The sequence below is a fragment of the Colletotrichum paranaense genome, assembly GCF_030867605.1.
Source record: "Colletotrichum paranaense strain IMI 384185 chromosome Unknown Scaffold_10.1, whole genome shotgun sequence".
Classification (NCBI taxonomy): Eukaryota; Fungi; Ascomycota; class Sordariomycetes; order Glomerellales; family Glomerellaceae; genus Colletotrichum; species Colletotrichum paranaense.
The window spans coordinates 557,955-580,561 of record NW_026848968.1 but is presented as its reverse complement, the minus strand read 5'-3'; the positions used below and the strand labels follow the sequence as shown (position 1 = coordinate 580,561).

At 53.7% G+C, this 22,607-nt stretch overlaps 5 protein-coding genes across 5 annotated transcripts; 2 read left to right on the top strand and 3 right to left on the bottom strand.

Moving 5' to 3' along the window:
• Positions 1-5,774: 5,774 nt before the first annotated feature.
• On the bottom strand, positions 5,775-7,455 carry CPAR01_11872 (eukaryotic and archaeal DNA primase; the record flags this gene model as incomplete). The annotated part of the gene is made up of 4 exons (XM_060496130.1): positions 5,775-5,937; positions 6,003-6,610; positions 6,661-7,208; positions 7,266-7,455. 4 exons carry the CDS (start codon positions 7,453-7,455, stop codon positions 5,775-5,777), a joined length of 1,509 nt encoding a protein of 502 aa, XP_060344915.1.
• A 998-nt stretch (positions 7,456-8,453) lies between these two features.
• CPAR01_11871 (uncharacterized protein) lies at positions 8,454-11,642 on the top strand (the record flags this gene model as incomplete). The annotated part of the gene is made up of 5 exons (XM_060496129.1): positions 8,454-8,632; positions 8,852-10,378; positions 10,467-10,993; positions 11,044-11,311; positions 11,366-11,642. The coding sequence occupies 5 exons, from the start codon at positions 8,454-8,456 to the stop codon at positions 11,640-11,642; spliced, it is 2,778 nt and encodes a 925-aa protein (XP_060344914.1).
• Positions 11,643-12,603: 961 nt separating this feature from the next.
• CPAR01_11870 (uncharacterized protein) lies at positions 12,604-13,483 on the top strand (the record flags this gene model as incomplete). Its single annotated transcript, XM_060496128.1, has 3 exons — positions 12,604-12,841; positions 12,897-13,118; positions 13,152-13,483. The coding sequence occupies 3 exons, from the start codon at positions 12,604-12,606 to the stop codon at positions 13,481-13,483; spliced, it is 792 nt and encodes a 263-aa protein (XP_060344913.1).
• Positions 13,484-14,738: 1,255 nt separating this feature from the next.
• Positions 14,739-16,838, bottom strand: CPAR01_11869 (methyltransferase domain-containing protein; the record flags this gene model as incomplete). The annotated part of the gene is made up of 11 exons (XM_060496127.1): positions 14,739-14,787; positions 14,875-15,294; positions 15,410-15,547; positions 15,610-15,647; positions 15,727-15,749; positions 15,869-16,047; positions 16,106-16,161; positions 16,207-16,229; positions 16,346-16,436; positions 16,561-16,605; positions 16,788-16,838. 11 exons carry the CDS (start codon positions 16,836-16,838, stop codon positions 14,739-14,741), a joined length of 1,113 nt encoding a protein of 370 aa, XP_060344912.1.
• Positions 16,839-18,541: 1,703 nt separating this feature from the next.
• Positions 18,542-20,784, bottom strand: CPAR01_11868 (methyltransferase domain-containing protein; the record flags this gene model as incomplete). The annotated part of the gene is made up of 7 exons (XM_060496126.1): positions 18,542-18,575; positions 18,640-19,062; positions 19,124-19,261; positions 19,350-19,387; positions 19,889-19,911; positions 19,981-20,083; positions 20,209-20,784. 7 exons carry the CDS (start codon positions 20,782-20,784, stop codon positions 18,542-18,544), a joined length of 1,335 nt encoding a protein of 444 aa, XP_060344911.1.
• Between the last annotated feature and the right edge of the window lie 1,823 nt (positions 20,785-22,607).

The window sequence follows — 22,607 nt, the reverse complement described above, 5'->3', positions numbered from 1 at the left end:
ATGATAACAGAAAAATGGATAGTGGGAGTGGAGAAAGGGCAGGTCATCATGTTGTAGATGATCGAATCTCGACTCATGGGGATGCATAGCATACTACCTAGAATCGTGGTTCTGCCAATCTGCCCTGATGTTTGACTTTGCTCGTGCATTTCTTGGTATCCTTATTCCTCCCTTTTTGCGACCTCGCTTCAGGGGTTCTTGTCATGTTTCGTTAGTTGCGCTTGCGAATGCCCATCCCTTAACATGAGGAATCACGTCTTGGCCAGATCCGGGTGTACCAGGATTATACTCTGGAGACAAACGCACGCCCATCACCAGTACGACGAGGTGTTGCAGAGTTGTCTGGTTAGTGCAGTATAGATCTAGACTCTACAAGCGGTCGGCGGGGCATCTCGTAGGCACGCCGCAAGAATGATGTCAAGTCTACTCTTAGTCGCAAGCCAATAGCGTGGGACCGGGGATGATCGGCTCCGGGGTTCTCATCCGCGTCGCCCAGAGCACACACACGTAAGCACAGAAACGGTGATGGCATCGTTTACTGCCAAGAGACGTCTTTCATCCGGTAATTTAGAGTGGTGGTCCTACCGCTCCCTCGGCCTGTCCCTGGCCGCATCCTATCAGTCTCGATCGTTCGCTTCTGGAACACCATCAAGAAAGGGGGCCCGTGTTGTATGGTTCGTTGCACGTATCACGTATCCGTATCTGTCTATGGAAGCGATTGCCAAGAAAACTCCGAGGCTCCGAGGCTTGTGGCTTAGTAGTGAAGCCTCTCAACAAAGCTCGATGACTAACTTACCGAACACGGCAACCGATCCGTAGCCGACGAGAAAAACCACCGGCCGAGTCCGCGGCGTGATCTTTTCTCTCGGCATTCGCATTGTCGTGTTCGCCATCGCATTCCCAACTCCACTTGGCTCCCCGAAACCCTTCTTGTTAGCTGAATCCCGCTGATCTGGAACAGCCTCGGCCACCCGGGGCCTCGGCGTCGCAGCTCTGACGGCTTTAGTCGTGAGGCTCAGGATACCGTTACGCCGTTCATCATGTCGTCAATGCTAACACTATACACCCGTGTTGGTTCATGCTAGGGATGGAAAAGAGACCCCTTGGTTCGCAGCTAACAGCGTCAGTGGGCCACCAAATGACGACAGCCGAAGGGTTTAGTTGGGAATTGCGCATAGTTAGTATCAGGTATCTGCGAAGCAGTTCCTGCGCGACCCGACATGCTGGTTGAACCAGTACGGATGAGACGGGTGAGACGGGTTAGCTAGAGATGGTAACCTCGCGACGCGAATGGCTTCACGTTTCGGTGTCGGGTGTCTCTCTTGACTGTCACGATCTCAATGAACTTGGCCGCGGGCTAGGCACTAAGTGCGTGTCTAGGGAGGCGCCGCCGCGCAAGCCTTGTGCCCGAGGACAAGTCAACCCACTCGGTCGGGTCCAAGGCAACGGATTTGTCAGAGGCCAGAGGTCGGTTTTCTCGAGTCGATCTTTCACTACATCTCTTACCAAGCAAGTATGTGCCGTGGACGTTGCTCAAGAAGAGCTCAGGGTTAAGAATGGGCCGTGATGCTTTGGTCATTCTTGGGCATAACCCCGCGCTGAAAATCGCCATGGAAGAGGTGATGGGCGATGGAGTGAGACAACCTCAGCAGTGCCCCCCAATGTTGCGCGATGATCTTTTCACCCAGCGAAATGCAACTATTCCCAACTTCTCAACGCTGTTTCTGCTCTTACACCGCTATACACACCTGACACCCAACCTCGAATCCATATCCCTGTCTTGTTCAGTCCTTCTCCCACCATTCCGAAGTGTCAAACCAACCAACCGGCACGCTGACGTTTTTTAATCCGAGAGTGACCAGGGGGGGGGCCACCGAATAAACTTGAGAGACACTAACACACCAAACAAACGCGGGATTTCGTCACCCGGTGTCCCGGTCTGGCGTCATAGGCAGTTCACACAGACGCGTAGCCGACATCACTGGGCGTTGCTATTCCAAGACATTTTGTGCTATGCGCCTGTTTAGTCCAGGCCGCGATGCACTAGGGTAGGGTAGGGCAGGGTGGTGCACTTCTCGCAGCATTTAGGGGCTCAGGGGTTTATTGAAGGGTCGACGGGGTCCAAAGGGTCTTACGACGCAGGATAACTGCTGGTATACAGACTTCGTAGAGCGGGTGAAGAGGACGGGGTGTGTGCATGTTCTCACCGCGTAGTTTTGCTCAGAACAGGATGGTCGACTATCTCGAGATGGTACAGATTACCGTCACGCAGCACACTCCCCCCATCTTCCCCTACATCGTCGCCCGGAGAAACAAGGGGTCTTGTCTGTAGACTGTCTGTTGGGTTAGAAGTCTAGAAGGGAGGGGACCCTGATGCTTTTCTTAGATCCTTGATTCTTCTCTTTCCGGGGTCATCATATGCAGTGTGGTGCGTGGGAAGCCAACCCATCTGGGGAAGAAATCCGGGTTGTGGTGAGCAGATGCACTCATCTCATAGTCCGAGGCTAAAGTACGCAGCTTGCCATTGCATAGTGTACAGCCTCCCTAGCGTTCTGATCAACCGTCAACCTCGGAAGTTGAAGATGCACACGTCTTTGGTTCCGTGAGAGGAAAGGAAAAGGGGCCCAGACCAGACCGAACGGAAGGGTGTACGTTACGGCCCCTCTCTGAGGACCATGTCCCCATGTCCGGGAGGCGGGTGGGTGAGGTGAGTGAGAGGTCGAGACGGGTCTGGCCGCTGGGGGTGTGAGACTCTGAGAGGGAACGACTGACCTCATTGTGCATGAGTGAACCGTTCCCCCAATTCGAGGAGGGGTCTCCGTTTTCCCTGGTTTTTCTGTGCTAGTGCCTGGTTCTGATCTCGTTCTGGTGCAGTCCAGCCCTTTTTGTGTTGCGGCGCGGCGCTTTCGTGGAAACGCACACGCCCTAGTCCCCGTCCAAGGCAAGGTAGGGTCCTCAAGAAAACGGAATCCGAAAAAGATTGGTACGAAATTTCCGTAGGGGGAGAGGAGGGGAGGGGAGGGGGAAAGGACGAAAAACCAAGGCCACGATGTTTCTTGGTCTGCACCCCACGATGCCATCCACGATGGGGAATAGGCGTGTTATCGGTTATTGCATACGAAATAGTGGAAAACCGTCAAGCAACACATGTCCGTCCGTTTTGCCCCCCGACATTTGTGAATAGCTTCTAGAGATACACCACCAGGTCTAGATCTCGGTCGAACGCAGACACACACACAGCACTCACCCCCGCAAAGAACTGTCGTCGTTGGCACAGAGCATCAGGAGAGCAGAGCCGCGTTCGGGCTGTTTCCTTTTTCTTCGTCTGCCTTAGCTGGCTGGCCTCAACTGAGGTTTGCCAATGCACGCTTCAGCTCGATCTCCACGCCGAGGTTATGGTGGAGAATCGACCAAGAGAGAAAAAAAAAAAAAAAAGATGAGCCCGACCTTGGATTCGAGACCCCTCCCTCGGCATCGCGAACGTGAGGAGTCTGGAATCTCTCCGGCCTCAGCCTTCAGATGGGGCGGATGAACTTCTCCAGAGTTGGAGCGAGCATCGTGCCCTGCATGCTCACTCCCACACCGTCAAAACCCGGCTTTTCATTCCATGCCCAGGGCCCCTTGGCTCACCATGCAAAATACACAGCAGCAACCGGTTTCCGAGCGCATCTTTCGCGTTCCGGACCCTGGAGGAGCGAGTTTACAGCCCTGGCAGAAAGCCAGCAACCAAGCTCATCCCCCCAGTCCAGACAAGCTCCTGCTCCTGTGTAACGGTTCGCCAGCCCAGGGTGTTTGACGAGGATTGAGGCCTTGAGGGAACAGAAAGGGAGGTGGTCTGGACCGCTCTACGGCCAGACCAGGGGCCAGAGGTCGGGGGAAGCGTTCTGGACCGGTCTACATGCAAAGCAGAAACTCTGTTTTAATGCTGCGTTACTGCGTTGGATTCTGTGGTCGCACCAGGAGTCCAGGACCAAACTTGCAGCGGAATGTCATTGAGAGTCATGTCTAATTATCATCAAATGGTCTCCAGACAGAATGTCACCTCCCGCAAAAGCCGTGGGTAGCCCTATCGCCCCAGCTCCAGCCCGGACTCTGTAAGTCTGGTCTCGTCCACCAAATTCTGCCCACTTGCAGGGGAGGCCTCACGATACCATACGGAGAGACCAGACGGAGATCCAAGGCAGAGGGCAACCATAGTCCAAGCGGGTGATCACACGTTTCGTGCCAGTAAACAGCCATCGAGGATAATAGAGAGTCATCGCAAACACATCCCTGAAGCCTCCCGAGCAAATGACAAGCCTGCAAGAGAATTGAGAAGAGATGTTCACATCGGATTGATTCGACCTGCAAGCGCTCCCGCGTGCACGAACGAAAAGCACCCGGCTCCGCGCCAGCTGCTTCGGGATTTGTGATGATCTTGCCTGGCGACATGCTAAAGAAACCATAAAACTGTCACCAGACGCCGCGGATTCTCGAGCAAGTCCGCATCTCGTGATGCCCGAGAGTGCCGTGGCATCCGGGGCTTCCATTAGATAACCACTTCCAGACAGACGGACGGACAGGAACAGACAAGACCGTCTGCCCGCATGCACGCTTGCACGCCCCTTCTCTGAAGACTTACCCTTACCCAGCTTCATGAAGGCTATTCCAATTAAACTCGCAGCTCGCAGCAAAAGGCTTGTTTCTTCTCCCTGGCTCCCTACTGAAGAGCACTGCATGTTGGTGGAGTGATGCTTTAGGTAGTGTAGAAGGGGAACTTCCGCAGAGTCGACCTGAATCCTAGGTAGTCTCTGTATGTCTCTCTCTGACACAATCCAACCCCAAGGTCCATGACCTTTCTTTGTTTGTCAGCCCCCCCCGGAAAAGAGTTGAAAGGCAGAAACCAAACACAAACGGTCCCGTTTTTTAGTCATTTTCCGCCCTTCTCAACCCCAGTAAATCCACCACGGTATGGTCCGCGAGTCTAGTATTAGTCCGATCGTGATCGTGAAACCTCAAACTTCCGTCAAGTCACCGAGCGAGCCGAGAGCAAAAGACAAAGGCAAGAGATGGGAGGGAGGAAAGGGAGCTTGATCTTGACAAGGAGAACGGGAACGAGACCGATGGGTTGTTCCCGACGGAGAGCTTCCTTCATCGGTCTCTCTGGTTCCGATCAAGGCGGAAACATTGGCCAGCTTTGGGCTTTCTTCCTCCGTCTGCTTCACCGTCTACTTTTCAAAACGAGACACGGCGGGACACGTGGGAGATGTCAAGCCTTTCACTCAGAGACAAGGAATACTTCGGATGGCTCTTCCTTTCTGCTGTCCTCGAACTACACTTTCCGCAAGAAACGAACCTAAACCATGACATCAAGTTTCCCTCCCGCCCGCGCGTTCGCGAATCCTACCCAATCCTTCATCAAAAAAATTAAAGTAGAATAAACGCCGATTTATCGCCATAAGGTAGTTTCGCGAAAAGACATTTGCCATCGTTATCCAACGCCCTCCTACTCCGACACTCTCTGCTGCAGCATTTCGCTGGCAACAGGGTCCAGACCGCCGTGGAACCCATCTCTTTCATCAAGCCACACGCTTCGTTAGTGAGGCAGCCGCTTCCCGCCCCCAGGTATGTTCCGTCGGCGAGCTTATCAACACAAGCCTTGTGGCAGAAAAGCTTAGCTGTACGCTTGCTCAAGCTAAGTCCCTGCCTCGAGAGAAAACTCTCGAACCACTGGCCGCAGGAGACTCTGTCGTGAGTCACAAGGCATACTATTACTGTGAGGCATCAGGCTACGCTCACCCCTCCATCTTGACATCTGTCGCCTTGTCGAGGTTCTTGAGGAGGTAGCTGCGCTTAAAGTACTCGTTGGGATGGACGATTGTCTCAAGTTGTGCAGACGTGAACACGCCCTCGTCCTTTGCCTTTTTAAGTTCCTGCTTGTGCAAGTGCTCGAAAACGCTGGAGGCATGTTAGTCAATGGTCTCCAAAAACGGTAGAAAACAAAACGGAGCATTGAGACGTACCGATTACACGCCATATGGAACTTTTGGTTCTCCTTATCCTCCTTGACGCCCTGCAATGTGGCTCGGTCGCTCACACCCATGCCTTGCATCAGAGTGGTCAGGTTCTCCAAGTTGAAGTGGCGGTAGGGGCAGCCGTGGGCCTCGCCCGAGCCCGGCGGGTGCTCGGTCAGGATCTTCTGACAGCTGAACGGGCTGTAGCCACCTCCGCGACGGTTCGAGTCGCCGCCGACGTCGCCGTACACGTGACGCACGTTGTAACGATACTCCTTGTTGAATGTGTCGTCTGTGATGTTACGGAAGCTCTGCCTCCAGAAGACAAGGCACTCTTCGAGGTTCAGGCCGATGCCCTTGAGGAAAAGAGAGTATTGCAGGCGGCCAAAGTGCTTGAGGTGAGCGTCACGGCGCAGTGAGCGGTGGAGGTGCGACATGCAGGCGGGGAAGTGTTGTGAGAGGTTGTCAATGTTACGGGCGGTGATCTCGGCGCCGGGCGGGGCGCCGGTATTTGAGCTGTATGAGCTGTCTGGTGTGATGAAGTTCTTGGAGAGGTGGTCGAGGATCGGGGTCAGACGGTCGTCTTCGTCGAGTCGGGGAAGAGCGCGTGCGGTAAGCTGTTCAACGTCAGTATTCACCAGACACTGTGGCCGTGTCGTGAGCCTACCTCTAGTTGTCTCTCCAACCGCGAGACGAACTCTCCGTTCACCATGCTGGCCTGTTCTCTCCCTGGTACAAACGCCTTGCCTGCCTTCAAGAACACCTTGCGCTGCTCCACCAATTCCGGGACCCGGGCCCAATCAACCTTAAACCATGTATCGTCTTCCGTCGAAGCCGTCTTGCCCCAGCCGCGCGACATGGCCGCCAGCTCGGACGAGTACTCGCGCTTCTCATCATCCGTAACAGCTTCCCACCAGTCAAGATCCAGGCTACCGACAAAGGCCGCCCGTTCGCTCATGTCGTCGCTGTTGAATCGCAAGCGGAAAAGCATCGTCTCCACGCGAGTAAAGCGACGGCGGAGGTCCTCAGTTCGGGCAAAGGCTAAGCGGAGAATGAAGTGACTGTAGTGATCTTTTTGACGCTGGGCGAAGAGCTTTGGCGAGTGCGAGGTGTTGGACTCGAGCGGGAGGTACTTGTCGAGGAGCGGCTTCATGTGGTTCGCGACTTCTTGGGGGGACTTGTTGCGGAACGCGCAGGCCTCCAACTCGGCAAGAACTGATTGAGAATGTTGTTAGTGGCGGCGAGAGACAGAGATAATACTGGTAGACGCACCCCTTAGCCGGTCAATGGCCCATTGTTCGAATTGTTCGAGAGTAATGTCGGCCGTCGGCGCGTCGGCGTAAAAGTTGAGTCTGTGGGGGTATTCGAGTTCCTTGTAGGCAGGGGAAGCAAACTGCTTCTTGCGATGGTCGACGACATTACGCCTCTTGGGGTCGATCCGGTTGAAGTCGTGTCGCAACATGTTGGCGTTATGTGAGCATGTGGATATGGGAAAGTCTTCCGTGGGCTTGGTGTTGAGGGCAGACGAAAGTTGGAAATGTTGCTACGGATTCTGGCGCCGGGAGACGCGTTGAGTCGCGTCGTGGGGCATTTCAATTAACCGGGTGCTGGCCAATGAAAGGCAGCCGAAATCAGCCATGCGGGTCTGCACGATTCGGCGTCTAAAGTGGTTCGATTATGTCAGCTTTTTCTCGTGAGCCTTATGCAAGCGCTGAATCCCAGCGTATCGGTTGGCGAGTTCGAGAATGAAGCTCTCTAGGTACCTTGTCTCCTGTCGTCTTGATATACTTACGAATATGCCATTCTCTTCTTCTTAGGTATCTCGCTTCCTCCTTGGCTGAGAAACAAGTCCCGTGAACTGGTTTGTATGCACGATAGCGCAGAAGTCTGCCTAGAATGCATCATCATTGCGTGCTACATATCTTAGCGGGCACCAGTTCCTAACGTCGGTGTCAGAATCGTCAACATGTCGCGATGGAGGCAGCCAAGGCAGAGCACACTAGACAATGTCGTCTACACAAGGCAACTGCTGTGGCGAATCAATGCCAGCCGATGCCCTGAAGTAACGTATCTGCACGGCATCACGTTTCTCGACGCGCATACCGACGCATACCGACGCATACCGGCAACTCCAAATCAACGTTTGGTGCCCAGTCACAGCGTCCACGGCGCCCAGCGCGTGACCTGCCGCCGATTCCTAAATTCAGGGGACCCACCACACCTCCGGGGCACCATGTCAGCCTCATCCGCGGGGCCGCTTTCCAGGCATCCCTTCATCAACACCAAGCCGCCCAGCTTCATGGCGGGCTTCTCTTACGTCTCACCACACTCTCATATCTCAAAGCTGGCATATGAGGTTATTTCTCACCCATTAATTTGGCGCGAGGACCTTTACGCAATCCCCGACTCCTGATCCTCTGCCTCCACTGCCTGACGCCAATGCTGTCCTAGACCGTGAAGATGGCGTCTCTGTCATCTCTAGGTCTGAACCTCCGCCTTGCCGATATCGATGAGAATCTCAAATCTCACCCAGCGGCTCTATCATGGCCTAATAGTAGCTTCGTATCGAATGGGCCGTCAATGAGCCATGACTTTATCGATGATGCGCCGTGTTTCGCTTACACGGAAGTGTTTGAAAGGTACGCCATGCATTTGTCTCATCAGGATTCGAATCATGAAATTCCATATGTAGTAGTGTTTTTCAATCTTTAAATTCCTAAAACAGTTTTGTATACATTTGATCCTACAATTGTGATCTGATTTCAGGTACAGCGTCGCTATCATCCCGCTTGGGGTTGCACTTCATGAATGTCCGGGAGCAGACTGGCTGACTTCTAGGTATAACTTCGTCGTGACAGCGGGGAAGTATTCCAAGCAGTTTCGCCTGGCTCAGGGGTCTATCTGCCTCTCTACTCCTCTCCAACATCTCAGCCAGCGTTCACCGTCTCCAAGAGCCGCCTTTCCAAAACCATAGAGATTGAATACCAGAGCTTAACACTACTACAATCACTCGCTATTGCTATGCCCTCTCCTTTCGACCTACCCGATCTATTGAAGAATTACGCAATTCTCAAGGCTTACTTACACCACCTGGAGAAGGTATCGCCATCGCACCCTACAACAGTCGAGCTTCGTCTACTCGTCCGCGACCTACTCCTAGATAGAGCACTATTCGCTGGAATCGGCACTGAAGTGTACCGATCGAGTGGCATACTATCTATCGGTCAGCTTCACGACATGCACCAACGAAGCATAGATGCCGGTTTGGACGACCTCGACGCCTGTTTCGCTCTAGGTCTCCTCCCAGATGTTCTGGGTGACGCGTTCCTCGAGGCCTTAGCATCCAAGTTTACCGGGCTTGCCCTTGCTGGTGATCTCACTGCCTTACACGATCTATGCGAACCTGTTGTCCGCACTGGTGAAGTCGAGTGGGAGACAAATCCTGACTTGCTCCTTGAATTGCTCGACAGAGGTCGACTGGACATCTATCGCTATGTTCTAGACCTGGCGTCGCGAACAAAAGACAAATCAACAAGCCAGCCCGGGCCGTTCCTGCGAGACATCACCAACGACCCCCTTCACGTCGCCATACGGCTGGGCCACATTGCGCAAGCAGAGAACCTTCTACAGCAAGGGGTCACCTTTCTAGGTGTTTACGCTGACGACGAGGTGGGCGGCGGCACAGAGCATGTAGTCTTGACACCCTTTTCGGCGGCAGTCTACTGGGGGCAGGCCGAAATTGTTCGCGCGATACTGCTGCGAACACCCCTACCCGAGGGGCTACGAGAGGCAATCGCCATCGCGGTCTCTGATGAGAATACACAGATTATGGAGATTATGCTGGCGTTTGGCGTCATGGACGTTCCACAGTCGACAGCTCCGGATGACACGTTTGACTGTTTCGCAGGCTTGAGCATTATGGAGGCAACTCCCACCGCCGAATTGCCTCGTATGTCGTCCGGTCTGAACTGTACTGGAATCCAGCCGAATGGTATTCCAAGCCTGACCAGTAGCCATCATACCAATCATACCAGCGTGCCAGGTAGCCGCCGCCACGATCGAGAGGCCGATGCCCCCAAAGAACGAGTCCGACGGAGATGCTCTCGCCATCGCCGGCGACTCTTGGGGCAGAGCCTGGTCTCTTCTATGGAGATACTGTGCTCTCAGTTCCATGGGGCTTGCGACTGCTCGGACCATGAAGAACTTCGCGACTTAGCTGGGGACTACGTCCATTCTAATACAGTTTGGGATCGTGGCCTTGGTGTGTTCCGTGGTCTGATGCAGGATAGTCCGCCATCGTCGCTTGTGGAAGTTTTCGACGCACTGCTGGTGGCCAATGCCACATATTTAACGTTGCTTTCAAGTGACGATTCCCTATCTCTACAGTAAGCCATTGCTCGCAATTCCCTGCCTAAGAGCGCACCCTCATGCGTAGTCCTACATCTAGGCATGCCAAAGCTAACATTGACTTAGGTTTGTTGATGACCTTGACCGGTGGCGCTCCATTCTACCAGCATCATCGCAACTCCTTTTCGATAAGCTCGCATTCCGCATGTGGGCATACACGCCGTCAAGTCACAGACCATCACAACTTGACCCAGAACACCTGCCGCATTTCCACGACTTGGCTCAAAACCTCATCTCACTCGAGAAGCGCAAAGAGACCATACCGTCGAAGATTTCATCGCCTGGAATTAGGCTTGCAGCTATACAAAGGGCATTCGATGACCAAGAAACACATGTAGGAGTCAGTAGTATTCAGGCCCAGACGATACCGGGCCGATCACAACCGGGGCAAGCCTCCTATGCCGGATCGTCGACCCAACGCGATGATCTGGTGTGGGCGGATTTTCTACATATGGAACGCTTTGAGGAAACTACTCTCAGACAGCCGACTCCTTCGTTATCATTCGATGGAGGCTGGGAAGACGTTCTCTCATCGGCCACGATGCTGCTCCTCTTCTCGGTGGCTTTCTCCATCGTGCTTGCGCTGATCGTGGGTAAGTGCAGCGTCGCACTGCTTAAGAGTCGTATACTAACATTCCTTTAGGCTTGCACTCTGGATCGGCAAATGCCTTCACCGAGACCTTCACTACTACGTCTCCGGGATATCTTCGTTGCTGTGCTCTACTAGCAAAGTACCTTGGAATGCATGGCATCTCGGTTCAATCCAGCCAGGCTACTGGCCAGCTTTCTGCCCCACCATTCACAGTACAATCGCCAGCCCATGGCTCAGACGCATGTATCACGCCGTCGAGCAGCTTCTCGTCGCTCAGCACACTTGAACTCCGCCGGAACGTATCGTCATCGAGCATAAGGTAGGCCGCTTTTCACCTGGTCCCAATGTTGACTCGTGCTCATATCTTCAACAGCAGCATCGGCAGCGCCGCAGGTTCGACGACATCTCGCTCGACGCCGCGCGACCACCGAAACCGAGGCGATAGACTCCAGTGTCTCACACCGCAATGCACGAAGACGTTCTCGAGCGTTAGCAACCGCAATAAGCACCTTCGCGAGGGGTGCTCGTTTAATCGCGAGAAGAGACAGAGGTATCCGTGCAGGAACGAATGTTGCACCAAGGTCTTAACGACGAAGTGGTATCGAGATACGCATGAGAAGGAGAGATGTCGCTTTCGGAGAGGCGACTGAGTGGGACGCCCATAGAATGAATGGGTGGGCTTTTCGCCGGTGTATTCATGTTGGGATAGTGCAATTCGCACCAAAACAGAGGGCTACTCGCTCATGAAGATGAATACCTAGTCAATCAATTGCTTCGAAGGATAAGTTTTGGGAATTATTTGCAAATTGCAGATCTTCCGGAAATCGACGTGGGCATGGTGGGACCCGGCGTTGGGGGCGCAACTTTTGGAGTGGGTATATAGAACCGCTAGGCAGCTCTCCCTCCAACCAACTGTCACTGGATGTTAACATCCACCAATCCCCGATAGTCTAGTGGTGAGGATATCTGCTTGTCATTGAAGATTCAACGATTCGCAGGGGACCGGGGTTCAATTCCCCGTCGAGGAGTATTCTTTTGCCTTTTTGCCTATTGAATCATTTAATTCTGTCAATCACCATCGTAGCTATCCAATCAACTTAATTTTGGACGCGAAACAGCTGGGCCCACGGAGATTGACCCTGTTGAGTCCATCGATGCATCACAACACCACAAGCCTCTACAGCACGTCTCGAAACCAACGTTAAGCCACATAGAACTCTACTCTTACCTATGCCGTCTTCTGAAGCATCTCTCTGAATTACTAACGAAACTGGCCCGTCTTGGCAGTGCACAAATAGCTGGCGGATTCAGTGGCGTCTAGGCTTCAACGTTTCGACTCTCCGAAACGGCACTACTGTTTAGGTCAACGCTGACTAGATCCGTCGCTAGGACGTTTAAAATGAAAACCTCACCCCTCCATCGCGCACAGTCGACATCGAGGTGGGGGACAGGGCAACGGGTTTGCAATGGAAGAAAAGGAATCGAGCAAAAACACAATGTGTCCCATGGCAGAGTGGCTTCCACTCTCCTCGATTGCCCAATGTCCATCTGCCCATTCACTCAGATAGAGACGACAAGAACATCACCAAGAAACCATCACCGGCCTTCGTGATGCACATTCTCGCAGTGCTCCTCTTCGGTGTCGTATTCCCGGCATGTGCGCGCTCAGAGAACCGCTTCCGCCGCCCACCGGGCCCGGGTCCGGCAGGAGACTTCCGGGATAACCCAGTCTACACCCTCGGCGACAACATTGACTTGCAGTGGGAGATGGATCTCAAGAATATCGACCTGATTTTGTGGCAGCAGCAGCCCACGGGAAACCTCAAGGGGCCCTATGCCAAGCTCGCATGTAAGTCCCCACCACAACATACTTTCTCAGAGTTGCGTCTAACACCATTGCAAAGCCAATTCCACGGTAAAAAGCCTAGTCTGGACCGTAGGCTACGCAGGTTTTCCTTCAACAATGAATCCAGACCTGAGCCAGGTCTACTTCCTTCAACTCTTCAAGACGGGACAGTCGGGCAGCAGCGCGACATCTCACTACTTCAACATCACCGAGCCCGACAGCACATCAACCTCAACATCATCCGCAACAGCCACAACAACAGCCCTCGCCCTCGCATCAGCAACCCCAACATCAACCCCAGACTCCTCCCCAGCACAATCACCAACCGCCCCCGCCGACGAAGACCAACTCTCAAGCACCGCAGTCGCAGGCATCGCCGTCGGCGCGACGCTCGGCGCCCTCCTCTTCCTCGCCCTCCTCGCGGGGCTCGTCCGCAGGTACGTCAAGAGGAGGCGGGACATGGCCGTCCACACGGAGGGCGACATCCTCGTCTACGCCGAGCGGCAGCTGCGGGCCAAAGACGAGGCCGCCGCGTGGAAGCTGGAGTTGCCGGCGCACAGCCGCGAGCGGTTCGAGGTGGAGGCGTGCGAGCCGAGGCACGAGATGCCTGCTGAGCCTGTGGGTGTTGGGATGGAGAGGGGGTGACAACGTGTAGTAAAGAATGGGTGTATGAGGGTGAGAGATTTGAAGTCGGGGAAGAGATTGGAGATCCCATCTGCTTAGTCTCCTTTGTACTAATTAAGCGGTTGATTTCTGGATTTTGGTCGCAGCTTGACCGGTGTAATGAGCTTGGCAGAATGAGAACCTTAATGAATCAATGACTGAAAAGGGCATTTTCCCTCGTGTAGAATGGGTACATGCGTGAAGAAGACGTATAGATTAGCCCCTCGTTCGGATCATGAAACGTCGATGTCAAATAGTTCCTACCGCGCCCACAGGGCTTGATATCATAGCAAAACTTAACCGAAATAACCAAGGGTGAATACGGCATACAGCAACAGAATAGTCTCCTGAGTCCTCAAGGTAGTTGAGGCCAAGAATTAGTTGCCGCCAAAGGAAGGGGGTCTCGGTAGCATTGTAGGATGCCAAGTCAACCTCTGAAAGAGACTCGGTTAAGCACTGTTCAACGATTTCATGTAAACAATCAATGTCTCACAGTTGTCGAGCCATTCGGCTTATGGACGGTGAATTCAATGGCCTGCCTGCTGCTGTCAATGACGTCCACACACGCAGCCGTATTCGACCATGCTCGCTTCCATCGCCGTGAATATCATTCTCGGGTTCTCAAACTCGATGCACCGAGTCCAGTAGGTCCGCTTCCCGGTGGATTCTCCCAGGTTGTTTGTATCTCTGTCGCACACTGGGCACTTGAGTTCAAGTCAGAACCTCTCGGTCGACAGTGCTGGAATAGAATAGATGACAAATTTGGGAGTGTGATTTCCTCGACGCAACAGATTCTATTGCGTGTTTAGGTGTATGTTGCGGTGAGATTCAAAAGTCTGGTTTGCAGCATTGTCTCCAATGTCTCTTGCGAGCGCGTCGTTTCGGCGGGAGGTTGGGTCCGGATATGGCTGTTGGGTTGAATGGGTGATGGCTGGATGATTAGGCCAGAGAAAAGGGGGTTGAAGAGGAATGTTGCCTTTTAACTTTCAAGCACGGGATTACAGCCGTCGCATTTGTCACGTTCTCAGAATATCTGTGTCCACATCCTTCATTACTCAACCATACACTCCAGGTGATTCGTCGCATGTGTCTACATACAAGCGATGGGCTGTGAAGTCTACTTCATGAGACTGACAAACACGTTCATTCGACCATCAGACATTTGCAACAAATCACTCAGTATAGAGACTCAGTGTATAAAGGTCTGAGTCCCACCGGCAACCAATTTCCATATACCTTACTCCTGGCCGGGCTCCTCATAGGGCTTCATTCCGTACACGGAGTACCTGGGATAACATTAGCTCTCTTCATCATCCACAAACCCCAAGACTCGGAGATGAGCCGACGAAGAAGGCGGGGGAAAAAATACTCACACGTTCCAGAACCCATGAATATTAGTATTCTTAAAATCATCCCTCACCCCCGCCATAAAAACCACAACCTCCTCCCTCGTCCAACCCAACACGCGCGTAAACAGCGCCATGGCGCCCGGCTCGATGCCCTCGAGACTGCACGCCTGGCCCCAGACGCCGAGCTCCTTCAGCTCCGGGTTCAGCGGCCACGGGCTCGTGGGCCACACGCGCTTGTGCTCGACGACATCCACGAAGCCGGCCTCGCTGAGCATGGAGCGGAAGCGGGCGGGCACGGTGATGGGGCGGCCGATGAGCTCGGTGCCCTCCATCATGAGGGTCGACCAGCGCGCCATCGGGTCGTCGGGCTTGAGGGTGCCGTCTTGGCAGAGGATGGGGAAGGCGTTGTCTTGGAGCTCGATGAAGCCGCCTGGTTCTAGGGCGCTGTTGATTCATTGGTTGTTAGAAGATTGGGGGGGTTTGTATGAATGCACATGGGCATTGCGTAGTCGTGACAATGAGTTGCGAGAGAGGGGGGTAGATAGAAGCAGTTTCTTACTCGTAAGCACGACGAAGGAACCGTTCCCAGCTCTCGAAGCATGCGTTCATGTGTCTTGCAAAGATGAAGTCGAAAGGCTCCTGCCACGTCCACTCTTTCTCCACATCGTCGACTTCGAACTTGCAGTTCGGCGGGACGCTGTACAAGACAGTCTATTAGCTACAGGGGTTCAAGGCATACTGCGTAGGTATTGTACTCACAATTCAGGCTGAATAGGACTCAAATCCACGCCAATGACCTATCAGGTTGCCAGTGATGTTAACACTCGCCACACACCGCCCATGAACCCATCAGAGGGAGGCAGAACGGAGGCATACCACTGCTGCTGAGTGTTTATCCGCTATTGAGAATTGTTAGTCAAATCCCCGTCCTGCAATGGGAAAGGGTCATCGCTCCTGCTGAGAAAGTACTCTCGGGGGGGGGGGGGGGGAAGAGAGGGGGGAAAACGGTAAAACTAACCATATTCTTCAGCCCAAATACCAGTTCCGGTTCCAATATCCAAAACACGGTTGGCGCCCTGGTTCTTGGGACACATGCAGAGTTTGCCATCCCACGTCAGCGTCCAAAAGTGATGCTGGAAGTCTATTGTTTCGAGGACGGACATGTCAGCCAATGCCCGAAGTCTCCCGGTGGATCGCCTTTTTTCTGACGAGAACCATGCCCGCCGGGTAAGGTAGAAGAGAAAGACTGGCTCACCTAAACGGTCTTGTTCTCTCTATATTCCAAAACGAAAACGCAAAGTCAGATGTATACTGAAATGTAACAGGAGGTAGAAGATATAATTTGTTAGGACGTACGGCATCGTTTGGGAGGATGTATGCTACACGTATCGTCAGCTACTTGCATCGCGAACCCAAGGGTGGAGGGGGGGGGGGGGAGGTGGAAGGGGAGAACCATGAATGAATTCATGGTCTCTGGAGAAAGAGAACAACTCACTCCCATCACTGAGACTGTGATACGTGCGCCCGTTTTCCCTGCGGTAATCACGGATACTCGTTCTCAGGGTGTCTGTATCAGTGTGGACGGACTATGAAGCAAGAAACACTAGAGTTAGTAAAGCGAACATGGAGCACCAGAGCTGCGAAATTTTGCTGCAAGATATTTGCAGAAGACTTCCTCAAGCGGGAGAATGTGGAGAATTTGAAACTTACCGTGCCACTGGTCGAAGACGCATCTGATTCGAACTCTTGTGCCTCCTATTCAAACAAAGGCCGCAGGTGTCAGTTCTTTTCCGAACTCTATGATTTTGAATAGACAGAACCGGAGGAATCTATTGTAATTGATTGGACTCTTTTGGGGGGGATCAATTTGCCGGCAGGAAGATACATATAGGCTTCATCGAAATGGGGCGGCGGAAGGGGGGGGGGGGTTGACTCACGATGACCTCGTCGGGCTCGGGAGTCTGCTGAGCTTGGCCCGCGTCAGCCATTTCGTTCTCCGATATCCCTCTCTCTCTCTCTATCTCTCCTTCTCGCTGTGTGGAACGGCGGATAGACCAAAACCGTCAATGAAGTAACAAAACAATCACTGCACCAAATTCCAGTTCGTATCAAGATAGAGAAAGTAAAGTACAATCAAGAAAAAGGAATCAAGAAGGAGGAAAGCCCAAGAAAAAGAAGCAATCCAAGACGTCTTTAAATCCCCCCTCTCTGCCTCCATCCCATGCCCCCTCTTCCCTTTCCCCTTCCCTCCCCTCCCCTCTCTCCATCTTCACAACCAAAACCCCTGCTTGAACTCCACAATACGACCTATCTTTGGGTTACTTTAGCATCCCCCCCCCCCCCTAGCATTCTAGGTACGTGGTACCTGATTACGCGCCAACGGGACCAACGGGACCAACGGGACCAACATAAACCGTCGGCGGATTGCAAAGAGGAGGAGAGGAGGGTGGGAAGGGAAGGGTGCTCCGCTCGCCCGCTTATGCGAATTCGCCCATTTTTTTGTCTGCAAGCAAAAGAACTGCAGTATAGGATATTCGGCCGTGATTGGGCTGGTCGCGGGCGGGACGATGTGGCACACTTTGACGCTCTCTTCCGGCCGCAACCAACGGGGGATGGATACAATTCGACCGGGGTACGGACGATTTAGCGTGCCCGCTTAGCGCTATCGGATCCTGTCAAATGGGGGGAGGTGATGGGCTGATTGATAGAGGTGGCTCGTCCATCTCTTTTTTTGTTCGTGTTGCAACTTGTGTTGGAAGCACTTTTTCTTTGGGGGGTTTATTTGCCGGTTGGATCTTTCTACGGGCAACGTATACATACACAAGTACAAAATGTGGCAAGAGACAAGGTGCGGATGAGATCCTACGTCCCATCCCCCCCCTCCCCCCTTTCGGGGCCGCATGGCTACGGCGCGGCTGTGGAGAAGATGCAATGTTTGCTGTGCACCTCCACCCCCTCTCCCTCCCCTGGGTATGAGGCTTGGTCCCTGTATATCACTTGTGATGGTATCATGGTTGCGATATGAGGTAGGGAAGTAGGTGATTGCGACAGCATATATCACGATTATTGGATGTTGTAGCTCTGGACGGGGTATATGTTGTACCGTGGATGCGGGGGAGGTATTTCGGACGAGCCGGGCAGAAGCGCAAAGGACCTGGTGCCAATGACATCTATTTTGGCGATAAATTGAGACTCTCACCCGAGGCTCGTACGCGAGGAAGATGACGATTTTTACAAGCTTGATCATCTACTCGCCTCGGCCATGATTTGAAACGAGCGAGATCTATCTCAAGGGTTATATTACTACAACACACGGAGCCTGGAGGAGGGGCTAACTCGGTTCCTCCAAGTGCGGTGATGTGCCTACCCTAGGCGGGTGCCAGGCTTAAGATTATCAGAATGGATCGAAGCCAATCTCAAGTAAGAGGATTGGTCTCGTCCTCATCGCCATGGTTATCATCCCTGGCGACGGGACGGACTGAATCTCCCGCCGCGGAGTTATCTCTCTCGGTAGCCTTCGAGTTGCCTCTAGGTACCATGGTCCAAATGTATTCTCCCCAACGCCACGCAAAAGAGAAAGAGCATACAGTTATACAAAGTCCCAGGGGTATCAAGACCAGATCTAATTCGACCAAATGCAACGTCGTTTTCACTTCCAGCCGTTACGTTCTCTTTCTCCCTCACTGCCGTCTCAGGCGTAGGGCTTCCTCCCATAGACGCAATACCTGCAATAAGCCGTCAGTCCCAAACAAGTCGAGCACGCGCATAAACACAAAAAGACCAACTCACACGGTAAAATAAGCATGCACACTGCCCCCGCGAATCTCCCTCTCGACCTCGTCGCAAAAATCGCGCGTGTCCTCCTGGGACCAGTGCAAGAACTGCGTAAAGAGGTGCATTGTCGAGGCCTCGAGCGCCTCCAGGCAGTTCTCGCGACACCAGATGCCAATCTCCTTTTCGCGGGGGTGGTCCACGTCCCAGGGTCCGATGGGCCAGACGGTCTTCTCCTCGACAATGGCCTCGAAGCCGGCGAGGTCGAGCAGCTGCTTGAAGCGCGAGGGGGCGTCGCAGGGGCGGCCCATGAGCTCCGTGGCCTCCATCAGGAGCGTGGACCAGCGCGCGATGGCGCTGTCGGGGGCCATGGTGTCGTCGTCGCACATGATGGGGAAGGAGTTGTCCTGGAGTTCAATGTAGCCGCCGGGCTCGAGGTGACTTTTTAGTGTGTCAGTCCAACGTCATGGGCGAATGTATATGGGCTTGGTAGAGTGCTTACCCGAGAGCCTTTTCAAAAATTGCGACCCAGTCGGCAAAGGCGGTGTTCATGTGACGGAAGAAGATGAAGTCGTAAAGCTCCCTCCACGGCCAGGGTTGCTCCAGGTCGAAGATTTCGTACCAGAGATTGGGTGGCACACTGGAGATGACAAGATTCAGCTAGGCGTTCGTTTTGGGAGGTAGAGCCATAGCCTCTCAGAAGGATTGCGGGGGCTGTGTTTACTCACGCAGTCAGTTGTATAGGGCTTAGGTCGACGCCAATGACCTTAGTCTCATTGTTAGCAAGCGGTCAAACATCCGCACCCGAGCCACTTGTGCGAGAACAGAACGTGGCCGGGGGGTGACGAAGGTTAGGCAGGCCTTACGACAGCTTCTGGGTGGTCGTCCGCTGCAAATAGGTTAATCGTCAAGATTCAAGAGTGTGTGTTAAGGGCAAGTCCTCACCGAAATCCGAGGCCCAGTGACCTGTGCCGGTTCCACAGTCGAGCACGCGCGCCGCACGCTCACGTTTGGGAGAGTTGGCAAGACGCGAATTATACGTGCGAAGCCAAAGATGGTGTTGGATAGCTACGAAAGAGGCCCCGTTAGAAAAAGGGCGGAAAGAAAGCATCCCTTTAGAGGGGCGGCAACACGGCGGGACTCTACGTGTACATACCTAGGCGGATACATTCATCCTATTGAGATGCCCCCCCGAAGAGAGTCCTGGTAAGCCAAAGGAACTATACAAAGACACGCATGACATGCGGGTTCACGGTGGTAAACTCACCCAGTCATTAGGCAGGATATAGTCTAGTAGACTGGAGTCAGTATGAGGCGCTCTCGTCATCCATGGAGACATTGTCTTGGTCATTTGCTCACCTCTTGATGGATAGGTGCGGCCAAAACGCTGCTGAAAGGCGAGCTGGAGATCCGAAGTCTCGATGGTTCTCGTCGACGGGGCTCGTCCATCATGCTGTGATGACTGGAAGGCGTCAATGTTAGGGTGTGTGTGTGTGTGTGTGTGTGTGTGTGTGTGTGTGTGTCTGGAGGCTGGAGGAAGATGGGCATGTAGGGGAGTTTGTTACATAAGACGAGTTTGTTACATACGGAAGCATCAATTGTGAGGATGGATTGGTTGTCAGTGCCCGTCATCAGGCTGTCGGCATCCGTGGCGCTATCCTCAGTGACGTCCACGGAAGGCCGGTCTGAGGCGGCGTAGATGGTCATGTCGGCGTCGTCGGAGTCTGCCGCGTCATCCGCCACCGTCTCCGTCTCCGTCGCCGCGGCGAAGATGAGAGCTTGGGCTTCGGCGAGGGTAGATGCGGAGGCGGGTGCGGGTGCTGGTGCGAGTGCTGGTGCTACGATGTCCTCCTCATCGTCAGAGGGGTCAGGGAACATGTCAAGGTCGCTGACGTAGGATTCTGCGTCGTCCGAGGCGGACTCTGCGTCGTCTACGGCATGCTGGGCGACGTCGACGTCCACCTCGACCTCGTCAGCAAACAGAAGAGGGTCGATGGGGTTGGGTGCGCTGCTGCTGCTGCTGCTGTTGATGGGCGGGTCACTCCATGTCGTGGCATTGATGGAGGGGGTTTCCGAGTTCAGGTCCAGGTCCAGGTCCAGGCGAGGCTCTGATGCATGTGCGAGCGAGGCGGTCGCATCGTTTGCAAACGCCTGGCCAGACATTGTACGGACCTCTCTCTCTCTCTGTTGGCCGTCGCGGGGAGGAAGTAGTAGAGAGAAGAGAGGAGCTGGCGAGTCCACCGACGATGATAGACCACGATGATGAAATTTGCGCAATGATTGGGTCGGGCGAGGAATGTCGTCGGGGAAGCTTTGGCTTTTTAATCTCGCGCTTCGGGAGCTCTCTCTACATCCGTCTCTCTCTCCCCTCCCTTTTCTTCAGAGCTCAGTCTCGCCCCGTGGCCCGGTAGCCAGTGGACACTACGTAGTAAAGTACTTCGCCTACCGTTCTGTTGGGTGTACCGAGTACTCTTTTGGCTGTCCACCTTGTCTTGGGTACATACCAATACTATGGATAGCTACCTAGGGGGATAGGTACTCCTTGCTGCTGTTGGCGGCCAAAAAGTGACTTACTGCGGTAAAGACTCCCCACCAGTTGGTCGCTGCTGGAACTCTGTTGGAACCAGGGTACATCTGGCAGTCTTTTTCGCGGTACCCAGGGGGGGAAAGCAGAGCAAGAGAGGGGAGGGGAACGGTTGGTGCAGTGCCCAGCCACTATCGCCCAGCCACTGTTGGGAGAAGAGACCAGAAACCCTTCCCCCCCCCGGTCTCCCCCCTCTCTTCCGCCCTACCCGGGCTGGACGTGATTGGTGCTACGCCGCATGCGTGGGCTCATTCTTGCATTTTTTCTCGCAGCGGGCGCGGGAGAGAGAGAGAGAGGGGAGGCCGACTTTATCACCTCAGTAGCTTCCAGCTTCTGACACGCCGGGGGGAACAGCTGATGAGGTATCGATGGGATCTAGGTACTCTGTAGTTTTACACCCTTGACTGATGGGCGTTGAGCCCTTGAGTTGTTTGCTTGTTTTACTTGTTTGTCACAATGCAGATGTATTGTGGTATGGTGCCGCTCCTGGTCCAACGCCGTTCCAACCGCTGAAGTGACGGATTCGGTGGTTGGACTTCCGCAACCGCCTGCTGGGGTCACACCTTGGTCGGGGGTCATATGCTGTTGGTCACAACTTGTCACCGATTTCATTTCCAGTAGTGGATTCTGACGATAACGAGGGAAGCGAGTGCTCAAGTTGAGCATCCAACCAACACTGAGGCGCAGACGAACCAACCCGTGAATTGTAACTCCCACCTTCCAACAAACACTTCGTAACTCTTGCTCTGTTGAGTCTCGTTCAGGGCGCTTCCAAGTTCCAACTGACAGGTACCTTGTTGTCTCTGAAAGCCAGGCTTCATCGTCGCTGGCGGGATCCTGTACTGGCCATTGCTAGTTGGGTTCGTGTTACAGGTCAAGTTGATGGAGTTGTCAACTTCAACTCTAACTTCAACATCTGACGACCACTCTGTGCCACTATAATAACGAGTAAATTAATTAACAAACAACCAACTAAATTCTTCAAGCACCTGCCCGCGTCCCACCGTCGATCCGGGGGTGGACGTGACACAGCATGGCCATGGCCGCCTGTGGCCCCTGGGCTGACGATTCCACGCCGCAATCCGCGCCCACGGCTTCGGGTCCGGGTCTTCGCAGTAGGCCTAGGCCTTACTCTAGTTCTAGCTCTAGGTCTACGGATACCTACCGCTAAGTAGGTGCCAGGTCCCCGTGCCACACACCCGGGCCGTACCACCGCCTTGTTTCAACTCCCTCTGCACCCCTACTTTACATGTTACTACTGCAACAAACAAACAAACATGCAAGTGTTCAATGTTTGCCCACCATGCAGCCTCTTGGCGTAAGCTTCTCTGGCCTGCCTCAAGTGGGGTTTCTTCGATTGACTCTTTCTTCCAGACATTTGCCAGTACCGAGGTCAACACCA